Below are 11371 nucleotides of genomic sequence, written 5' to 3' on the forward strand. Positions count from 1 at the left end.
TATCGTTGTTTATTACACTAAATGAATCATTTTCCTTCAAGTACAAGGTGCCCGTTAAACGTCTGTAAAAACGTCCTGGTTTTTTAGTTTAAATAATTATATACATCCTTTTTTTCTGAAGCCTTAAACTGCCAGTTACTGCTTTAGCATTATCAGAATGTTTGTGGTGCTGACTTCTTGAATTGAGCTGGAAGATACTTTTGCCGGCACTCTGCAGCTAAAAGCCTTTGACCTTTCCTGGCTGGGAAGAGAGAAGCTAGCTGCATTCCCCACTCCATGTGCTTGGTTCCGCTGTGTGGGTGGTGTGATCAGGTTACAGGCGGGCCTCAAGTCACACCTTTAAAAAAGCAAACATTCAGTGAGGGAGCCGCCTGCTGGGAGGGCCTAGCCTAGACCTGTGGGAGTCCCTGGGGCACCGAGGAGGAGCTGTATGCACACAGACAGGCAAGGTGTTAGCTGGATTTACAGGACACAACTCGCCAGGCCCTCTCCCACGCATGCTGAATAGAAATGGGGATGCGTGCCAGCTCTTTTTTTTTCTTCGCAGCTTGGCAAACTTTGGTTCCTGAGAGGCGCGGATGGTTAATGCAGTGGTTTATGCCCAGAAACGGAAGAGTAGTGGAAGATATATTCATTGTAAATTGAAAGGGTGGGTGAAAGCTGGTGAAGTGATGCAGGAAATGCTCTAGTCGGTCATCAGAGCGTGGGGCAGCACCGATGCGGTCACTGGTGTATCACTTGGAGAGGTGAGGGATAAAGCCGGTGTAGGAAGCATAGAAGTATTCTTCTACTCAGCCGGCAAAAATAATTGCATAGCTGGGTCCCACATACTAAAAACTTGGGGATCTGCTTTGTGGGGACAGCAGTTCATTCCGTTATCTATTCAGTCTGACTACAACACCTACGATAGCCATGCTTAAGCCTTGCTCTTTGAAGGAGTTAATTCGAACAAGTGTTAATCAGTTACTGTTGTTGAAATATCAGCTTTAAGAGGCATCCTGTTTATTTCTCAGTGTGTTTCTAATTAATGATTCCAACTAATTAAATTTAATTTCATTAGATTATTCCTTTCAATCAAGTATAAACAGCTGAAATTCATGTAGTGCCCTCTCTTGGACATGTCTCCATTCTTGTGTTTCTTAGATTGACTTGATATTGAAAATTCAATGAAAAAAATGAAAATATATTTGTGTCTTCATATGGGGTCTTGCCTCTCCCGTTTCCTGATTTAAAAATAAACGTGCAAGAAGCTCTTGAACACCACTTTTTAGAAATGTCTTTTAAAGCTTTGACAGAGGAGTCTATTATTTTACTTTTCCACACATGTACTAATGTGTGGCCACATTCCCAGATTCCTTTATAATTAGTACATTTCGTGGTGCTCTGTGGCATTGACCTTTGGGTTAATAATATATGATGTGGCAGTGTTAGTAATACTAATTATGTCTTTTCTGCCCTTCCAGACGGTTGAGCCAGAGGCCCACACCTGAAGAGCTGGAGCAGAGGAATATTCTTCAGCGTAAGTTTTTATTATCCTTTTCCCTCTAATTTCATTAGCTCTGTCGCACGGCTCTGAATCTGCAGGTCTCCTTATAATCTCACCTGCTGAGACCTCCCTCCACACCGATCTCTCCTTCCAAAGAAAGTGGGAAATGGTTTGAGGATATTAATTCTATTTCCACATCATGCACTTTCATCTTAATCAGATTTTCTGACCTGTGCATGGTTCATGCTTCCCGTTGTGTCCCTTGATAGTTCATGGTTAGATTGCCTGTTCCATTACAAACTGAGGCATGTGTTTCATCACTGCAGTTACTGCACATGTATCTAAAGGTGTCATATCCAAACTGTGATGCAAACTATTTTCCAGGTACTGTGAAATTACCCCACAAAATGTTTTTAAAAACAATATTATATCACTTTTGGCACCTTAAGCACAGTTTCTCCTGCTTTTTCATTGCTTGCCAACAATTGCCCTTGGTGTTGGTATTCTAGCTGGGTGATGTACAGCAAATACATACATTTGCCTTTATCATAGTTTACTGCACTTAAGAGAAGGGGGAATTAAAATAGTTGATTGAGACCATTTTAATTTTTAGGCCTCTCTGAATTTAAGATTTCTAAAATCTGTGAAGTTAACTATGATACAAATCCTTAAAAAAGAACACCTTTTTACCATATTTTACCAAGAACCTTTTAACCATATGGTCCAGTATTTGTGGTTTAGACAACAGTTGTTAGAAGGGAACTGCAAAAACTAGTATAGTAGGTAAGTTAAAGTCTGAGAGAGATAGGACTAACTACTGAGACGGTTTCAAATTGGGTAAAATTATTACATAGTAAACAGTACAATTTTCTGAGTGCTTTTCAAGGAAAAAAAAATGTCCAATATTATAAATATAACAAAACATAAATAGTAGGAGAAATAAAGCTCAGCAAAAAAAAACTGTGAGCCAAGAGTAAAACTGAACAATAGGTTAAAAGACATTCGTGGAAAAAATAGGACTCCGTGCATATTTTGAGTATGTCTGCAGTCACTCTGTCAAGAAGAATAGAAGTGAAACCTAACTCAGTGATGGCAAATGATACAGAAGCCTTCAAGAAATCATTAACTACATCATTAAATCATTAAGATCTCTGTAAATACCTCTCTCCAGACCCTGACTGATAGCTCAGCCCCTAGTGGTTCTGGCCAGGTTTGTTTCAGTGGAGGTGAGATAACACCAGACCTTAAGCCTACAGGTGGGATACCAGATTTCTGGGAGGTCATTGCTGAGGTAACTAATAAGTGGACAAGGAGCCGAGAAGCTAGTTTTGAGTAGGGGTGTAGGAAGAGGACCAAGGACACAGGTAGGTAGCTACCAACTCAATTTGCATGGCTGTCATTATGAAGGAAGCCCTTCGACCTGTGGTCTCATAAGGCTGTAAAGAAAGTCCTGGGGTGTCTGGTTAGTGGGTTTTTGGAAGGATGTAAAATTATTACCTCATTAAAAGTATTGCACTGCACAATTTAATTAAATCTAAAAATCACAGTTTAGCCTTTTCTGTGTGCACGTGTTCAATTAGTTCAGTGTTCTAATGATAAACTGTAATTTGATTAATCAGGCTTTAAGAGAAGGATCAAGCATTAAAAGGGGTTCTTTTTAAAGCCACTTTTTTTCTGAATCACTTTCTGGAGTCATTCTCTGATCTCTTTTCTTCCTGTAGCAAAGAATGAAGCTGATCGGCAGGCAGAGAAACGAGAGATCAAGAGACGACTGACCAGAAAGGTAGGAACAGTGCTTTGCTTGCCATGATGGGGAAAGACAAGAGACAGGTGTCCTCACAGCATGTGAGACTGGTCTACTAAAAACGTAGTAACTAGAACTGGAATATACTGTGTTTCTGGCCGTTCAGATTTAACTTTTAAAGGTAAATTCATACAAAGCCAAAACATTTCAAATGTAAAAATGAGTAAGTACGTATTTCATTCTGCGTGTAAGCAGATGCCTTTACCCTAATGAGCTACCTCAAGAAACAGTTATTTTAACTGCTAGCCATAAGCTTCTTTGTGTCACTGAAAAATCAGCAAAACGAGAGCAGCGACGTCTCTAACCGAGATGTGTGCTTTGGAAACCTCCCTCCCAGTCCTGGCAGGGGCTGAAATGCATCCGTGTCTATTCCAGCTGAGCCAGAGGCCCACGGTAGCGGAGCTGCAGGCACGGAAGATCCTGCGCTTCCATGAGTACGTGGAGGTCACAGACGCCCATGACTACGACCGCAGAGCTGACAAACCCTGGACCAAGCTGACACCAGCGGATAAAGTAAGATCCCCTTCCGCCTACTTGATATTTGATCCCTGCACCGTTCGATCCGATCTCTCTACCCTTTCCTCCTGCCGAAAAAGAAATCACACCTCGGATGTCATCTGTATTTTTGCGCCAGACAAAAAATGATCCGAGACTTGCTCATTTCGCTTTTATTATCCTGTATCACCAGACACGTGTATAGTAATTAGGTCAACGGTTATTGCTTCATAACCATTTTTATCGTGACATTGGCTGTCTTTGAGTGCTTTTTTTCATCTCTCTCTCTCATCAAATTGTAATGTAATAAGATTTAAAATTAAATAAAATCTTAGGTCCTTTGTAGTTCTTTTTGTGCTGCATTGCCTAAGTTAAGTGTTAACTTTTACTGTCGAGTTGTGCCTGTTGAAAGTTTGCCACTTTAACCCCCAAACTCACTGGTTCTTTTTCAGAATTGTACAGAGGTTTATAACCCAGGGAAGCATAAAGCTTCTCAGCTTATTTTACTCTTGTTGCTTGAAAGAAAAATTAGAGGTACAACCTGCACTTTCGCAGTTCATAGAGTGCAGTTCACCAACAGCCAAGACCACAGTTTTCTTCTCCTGTCCTTTAAGAAAGTCCCAAATTGGGTGTTTTAGATTATAAAGGTGGCAATCCTTTGACGCTTATTATGTTAAATCCAAGCTCCTTGTTTGCCAAGCCAGGTTTCTGCTCATGTTTTCATGATCATCGGCGTGTTTGCTTGTGGTATCATCAAGTGAAGGGCAATCCATGTGCTCTTTGGGGAGAAAGAATCAAGAGAAGGGAGTCTGTGCTCCAGGGGATGAAAAAACAGGAAGGGCAGGGAAAATCCCATAAAATACAGAATCCACACCCATGTCCATGTGAAATTCTAAATGAGCTTGTGCTTTAGGATCCGATCCAGAGCTCAATAGCCTTCTGTCTCAGTAGTTTTTCAGCCATGGTGATGTATAAACAGCTGGGTTTGGAAGTTTTGTATTATACTTTCGTGCTGAGTGTCTCTTTGTTATATTTTCCACCTGTTAAACTAGCCTAACACTGCACTTTAAAATACAGTTTATCTTGAATAAGGTGTCTTCTAACACTGCATGCATTTCCATCTGTGCATGTTCTTGTGCATTTCTCTGTCACTGGAAAATGTATTTTCTCTGCTTTTCATTGAAAACAGCGTCTTGACTATACAATTTTAATTTGCTATCAGCCTTCACCTTTTTCCTTAGTGGAAAGAGTCTCTTCAAGTAAAATGAACTTCTCCAGGAGAATCACAAGAGGCAAAAGGGCCATTTGTCATTTGGCTGAAGTAGCATGTCTCAATATGAAAGCATATATGGAAACACCTCAATTGAAGCCAACAGCCTGCTTTTTCATCTCCTGACCAATTCTGATCTTTTTTTCCCCCGTTTTCAGGCTGCAATCCGAAAGGAACTCAATGAGTTCAAGAGCTCTGAAATGGAAGTTCATGAGGATAGTAGGATATACACAAGGTATTTGCAGCAGTATTATAGTCCCTTTATTTTGCATTCTGGATTTTTGTATATAATTTCATCCCCATTCTAATCATAATGCACTTTGACTAGGTGTTTTAATATACCAATGTGTGTCTGCATTTGTCATTTTAAAATAGCCTTTCCTCATCACTCTCTATCATATCTACTTTATGCCTACACCAGAGGAACATTAGAGGTTCTCCTTTTTAGAGATGTGCGATCTGATTTTGAATGAATTAATCTGGTTTTAAAAAGTTCTAGTTCGTTTGTAGCACAATGGGAGTAAAACTTTGAAAAGCAATAGGCTGTAGATTTTGAACTTTTGAAAAGGCAGTAATTCTTGTCATCTCTTTATTTGAACACTGTATTGCATTACAGAGCAACCCCAGCCTCTCCAGCACCAACTTGCAATTTAAAAATGTTTGTCTCGTTTCAGATTTCATCGGCCTTAGCATCCCTCCGACTGGAAAACAAAGCACTTAGAGATGTGATGGGACATGGTGCTCACTAATGGACTGCCTTTTCTGAATGTACAGTACCAGCTTGTCTTCAGGAATCCTGGAACAGTAATCCTACCGCTACTAATCACATCAATAGTGCTGGAAGGAAGAATGCAGTATTTTGCCCAGGAGTTTGGGGAACCATGTGCCAATGCAGCTGAAAGACGTTTCTGGGGTTTCTGAAGCCGTGCTACTCTGTCCAGGGATGCTGCGACTTTCCTGGGAGACGCTGGTCTCTGCAGCCAGTCCCTTGTCTTGGGATTAGCCGGGTTGCCTTTTCATTTTGTACGAGATGCTTTGTTCTCTTTTGTCCTTGATCAGGAGAAGACAAAAAAAAGAAAAAGTTATGGACCTTAATAACGTAGAACAGTGCACTGGGAATTAATGTGTATGTGTGTATAGAATACTGTAATGTTTCATAGCGTAATAACCTGGAAAGGTGTACAAAGGAAAATATTCCTAATGCACAAAGTTTTTTTTAATCACTACTGAACTTTTTTATGGAGATTTAAAATATGGGTGCACCTCGTCTCTGAAAGATGGGGGGGGGGGCTGTTTAAAAATTCTCAGCCACCATAGGAGGAAAAGCTGGTTGTTTCCGAATGTTTTCTTTTTTTCTGCCATAAACTTTCAGTCTTAAAGTAGAATGCAGTTTATGCATATCATCTGTCAAGCGGTGAAACGTGTTTGTTAAACTGTGACAGAAGTAAATGCAAACATCTGTCCAATAAGTGCTTTTAACTGTTTTTTTGGTTCTTTTTATTTTATTTACCCCTCCCTTGAAAAAAAAATGTGCAGACTGAAACTTTTAGCAACTAGAGAACACAGCACCTTAAACCTTTACAGTAAATGTAAAATAAATAATAAAAGATCAACATTCAGGGTCAGCTCTCTTAGTTTTTACAGAAAAAAGAATCCGCCTCTCTGATGGATGACAGGGAAAATCATTTCGGCAGGAACATATTTTTCCTCATTTTTACTTACAATGTTTTAGTGTACTTTTTTGGGGCCAGTAGGAAACAAGTTCCTCACCTCTGCTGTATAGATTTATTCTGTAGATTAAGTGAATGCATTGTATATCTTGTCTTCCTATCTTAAAAAGAAAAAAAGATTTTAAATATAATAAAAGTATTATAGGCTGTTTCATTGTTTTTCTTAATGACAGAATGGTTGGTGGTTCAGCAACACTACAAGGACTGGTATATAAAAACGTCTGTTTTATTTTAAGGATGTATAATTTTTGTAAAGAAATGCTATGGAATTTAGGCAGTTGATATCTGCACCTCTCTAATTAGCAATTAACAGCCACTGCAGAATCAAATTAAAAGCTTATAGAAAAGTGCCTCTTTTGTCTTATATTTCTTATGTATGAGGAGATTTTTTTTGGGGGGGGGGAATTGATCATGCTGTCGGGCTAAGGTTTTCTACAGACTCTGCTGGATTAAGTCCATGTTGTCTATTTGATATGAATCAATTTTCAACAGTGCCTTTCAAGCAATGCATTCTTCACAAAGTGTTGTGCATTAATAAACTATAAAAGAGACTATTATGTGCAGTCTCTGTTAGAATGCGGAGAATAGAGTAGAATGTAGATAGCTTACAATTAGAAACACAGTGACAGAAGATAAATGGTTGCAGAATGTTAATCTTTACATGCCATAGTAAAGAGCTTTTGCAGTACACAAAGCGTGCACAATTAGCAAGCAAACAAACCTAGAACCCACCACCAGTTCAGTAACCAAGCATGATCAATGATGGGGAGAAAGCAGTTAAAGAACACAGCAACGTAACCAGCATGTCACCACTAAAGCAATACTTTTACCACTTGCCCTAAACCCCAAGAACAGCTTAGCTTTATACCTTGTATTAACCTTTAGGTAAGTTCTGCTTTCTCTCTCGAATAAGTCTCGGTATTCCACTACTCAGTCCCTTAGGATTCGGCTGGTTGGCTTATGAAGCTGCACATACAGGGCCCTTTAGGCAGAATATTTTTTTTTCTGTAAATGAGTTCTGGTCCTTTGGGTATTTATAACCCAGAATACAAGCCTAAAAGGAGGAAATGACCAAGAGGTAATTAGGAAAAGACATCATAGTGCTTTTATACCAAGTGTGGCAGCCGTGGTCATCGGGACTTTTGTTGTAAAAAATAGCACATTTTTTTACTGTTCATACAAATTTTCTTATTTAAAGATACGTGTGGTACATGCGGTTTCGCCGTGTGGTCAATGATATGAATGTCTCTTTCCAAGCATCGTATCTTTACCATTTAAGAACTAATGGCATTTCTTAAAAGAGCAAAGAAAAGTTTTTAGGAAATAGAGCATGCTTTTTTTTGGCTCCTCTTGTATGCCTGATGACTCCTATCTTATGGGTCCAAGAACAAATGCATAAATTAACACCTTCAAAAGACTGCCATGTGCTCTGCAAAAATTACAAACTAAATTCCCAGCTTTGAAGACACTGTGGGAGATGAGAAAATGATGTCGCACGAAGCGATAGTGGCAGAAATTGAATTCACTGAATGACTGTACAGTTACAGTGTATTGACAGCCCATAAAACCCGTTAATACAAAGTAAATAGGAAAATGTCAGGTTATTTCAAATAGTGCATTTAATTGACGAAGGGTAATTGATGGGGAAATAACCGTTGAAATACAAGATAAAAGAGCAAGAAATTACTTTCAAAGGACAAAAGGAATTCTCGTTTTCAGCACAGCTTTAAATCATTTTTGTTTCGATTTTAAAAAGTGCGTTGTGGGGTAACTGCATGGTCTCATCTGTTGTAGTGTATTCCTCCACTGAACTTCTTTCAATATACCTTTATTAGATATATTTAAAAAAACGAGCTCCTTTAATTGGCTCGACTGTGAAAACCTCAACAGACTCTTGTATACTGTATATAGAGAATATGTTCATGTCTGAACATCTTCAAAATGGAGGGACGTTTGGAGTTCTTTTGGAAATAATCAAAAGCAAAGTGCGGCCACATACTTTGTAATTGTGCGTGTTTATCAACACGGGTAAAGAAACAGCTGAAGTGAACGGGATCCGATGTATAATGTTATAGCTGGTGAACATTGACGCCTTTTGAATGCTCGGTCCTTTGAATGATTCCATATGGACTAATGAACAGTTAACTGCATATTCATTCAGCTTCATTTTATAGAAAACCTGTTAGTCCTTTAATATTCCAAAAAATCTCTCTTAAATCATGCAGCTGTAAAACTGATTTTTAATGTACTGGCAACCTTTTTGAACAAGGATATGTTTGTAAAAGAATGAGGTCAATTAAACTTTTAGGAAAGGGTATGTGGTTCTATTTCTTTATTTTAAATTGAATTTTAAATGAAATGTCAGTTCAGCCATTTAGTTAAATTGATCAGCTTTCTTAACCACTTTAAAACTGTCAGATTGTCCGCAGATTAATTTGAAATAAAGATTAGGGGATACTAATGTAAATTGTATAAATGTAAAAAAAATGCACATTTTTAAAGTCATCTTTAATGTCCACGTCAAACCAGTGCAGCAAAGCAATAGAAAAAAAACCCAAACATCGTTGAGGCTTAAACAGCAGTGGAATTTAAGAGGACAATCGTACTCAAGATTTAACAGAGACTCGTTTCGAATATTGTGTACAGCCATGGTAGCTATTACCATAAAAAACGAACCTTAGAAAGAGATCAAAGTAGAGCAGCAAGAAAAAATCCTGATCTCAGTGAGTTGTCATGTACCCCATAGAAATTATAACAGTTTCTTAAACGACCTCACAACCAACTTCACCGCCATGGCTAGGTGCTTGCGTCAGGCTCATACAGTCATCTGTGTAAGAATACAGAAATTGCCAACTAGAAGAGACTCCTTTGGACCATCTAGTCTACAAACCCGTCTGCCGTCTTGTGCTCTGAATTCTCCCAAACCTGATTTCGGTTCTGTGCCGGGAGGGTCTTGACATTGTTACTCCTCCTGAAACATTCCCTCGATTTGTTTTTGTCAGTTTCTGAGCTGCGAGGAGATTTTTGTTTTTTTGCGATTAAAAACGTTCAGCGTCTTCAATGGCCCTCGCACATCAACGATTGACAATCAAATTATTCGTGCAATGTACCTGTCAATTGAGCTAAAATACTAAGATTTGTCTGCTGCGTATAATATGCCCAACACTTGGCTTTGAAAGGCGAGCGACGCATGGTTTTGTAGCATTTATTGAAACTAGACGGGTTAGCTGCATACCGGGGCTGTAACAATTGGCCCTTTCTAAAAAGCGAGAAAGATGAAAAGCTCCGAAAGTGAAAATGATTTATTCCCGTTCTCTCAACAGCTGAGTTTTCAGTTACTCAGCCAATTCTAATCTTGTAGCTTTGCTACCATCTGGCGGCAAGATATTACAGTATGAAAAAAAAAGCTTATCATCCCAATTTCATTTAATTGGGTCTAACATCTTTTTGTTCAGGACAGTCACGGGTGGCGATTGTTTTCCACTCTTTTGTGTTTGTCCTCTTTCGTGCTACGAAATAGTTAAGTGATTTCTTTAACTTTTTAACTGAGCGGAGATGTGCACTCTGCCAAGTTTGGCTGAAAGCTGTTAAAAGGTGTGGGTTGTCAGGAGACAGTTGTCTCGCAGTTCCTGACCCCTTACTGTTCCCCAGAAAGGGAATTGGGTGTCTTTGAGTGATCTGTGCATGCGATATTCGGGTTTGGTTTTGTTTACCCAAATTCTAGTGTGAATAGCGCCGTGTCGCATGTGCATTTGAAAGAGTACATCGTGTGAAATTTAAATGAGATGGCACTCCGACTTAACCTTCACCATATCGTTCTGAAGACATTCTTAGTAACTGCATAATTTAGGACTTGTGTGAACACTGACCAAGGGGAAAGAATTAAAGATTATTTTGTTTCATTCTTTTTGTTTTATCGACTTTACCGTTTCATCCCCAATGGGAGTAGCTGGTGTCAATAAGAAACTAGCTTTTTACCCTTTTTTTATCCGTTAGTTTTTTTCCCCCCCAAATGTAGGGAGGTGTGCAATTGTTAAGTTAAAAAAGACAGGCATAACACAACGTAGCATTGTTCCGTCAGAGGGAAAAATATATCTGTTGTTTTTCTGTTAACTTATTTCAAAACACTAATGTCTTTCTTGTGTAATGGAGACCAGAATGATATATAGTAATCCAAATCAGGTTAGAATCAGGTCACCACTCTTAGCCTTTTCTGTTCAAAACTAAAATGATTTGGTTCTTTTAACCTGTCAGTGCATTCCTGTAACACAGAAATGTACCTAATTACTCATTCTAAAGGAAAATATTTTGTGGTCATAACTGTATCCAATATTCTATAAAAGGCACTGTACATGTCTGTATATAATCCCACCTAAAATCCTTAGTATACATTTTATGTTTCTTTTTCTATCTGCGATTGTACCCATTGATTGTCACCAATCAGCAGATATGCTAGGCTTTACAGTGTAAGTATTTATCTACATTTTTACCTGTGTGGAGCACCCGATGAACAAACGTTTCCCCCAAAACGTCAGAGACGGTGTAGGAGCTGTAAGGAGAGGTGTCTGTCCCTTTAAGAGGGCAGG

At 38.9% G+C, this 11371-nt stretch overlaps 1 protein-coding gene across 14 annotated transcripts in view; it reads left to right on the forward strand.

Annotated features, from left to right (window-relative positions):
* phactr4b (phosphatase and actin regulator 4b) overlaps positions 1-7135 on the forward strand; it is a 48243-nt gene extending 41108 nt beyond the window's left edge. For 13 of the 14 annotated variants that reach the window (XM_088933277.1, XM_088933283.1, XM_088933279.1 and 10 more), the window contains 5 exons: positions 1464-1519; positions 3208-3269; positions 3666-3803; positions 5214-5290; positions 5730-7135. In XM_088933277.1, coding sequence (XP_088789403.1) covers positions 1464-1519; positions 3208-3269; positions 3666-3803; positions 5214-5290; positions 5730-5745 — 349 coding nt within the window. In that variant the 3' untranslated portion in view covers positions 5746-7135. Of the gene's footprint in view, positions 1-1463; positions 1520-2735; positions 2916-3207; positions 3270-3665; positions 3804-5213; positions 5291-5729 lie in introns of those variants that run through there. The other variant, XM_088933287.1, reaches the window with a different exon arrangement.
* Positions 7136-11371: the final 4236 nt, after the last annotated feature.

This window comes from Atractosteus spatula, chromosome 14 (genome assembly GCF_055471065.1).
Source record: "Atractosteus spatula isolate fAtrSpa1 chromosome 14, fAtrSpa1.hap1, whole genome shotgun sequence".
Classification (NCBI taxonomy): Eukaryota; Metazoa; Chordata; class Actinopteri; order Semionotiformes; family Lepisosteidae; genus Atractosteus; species Atractosteus spatula.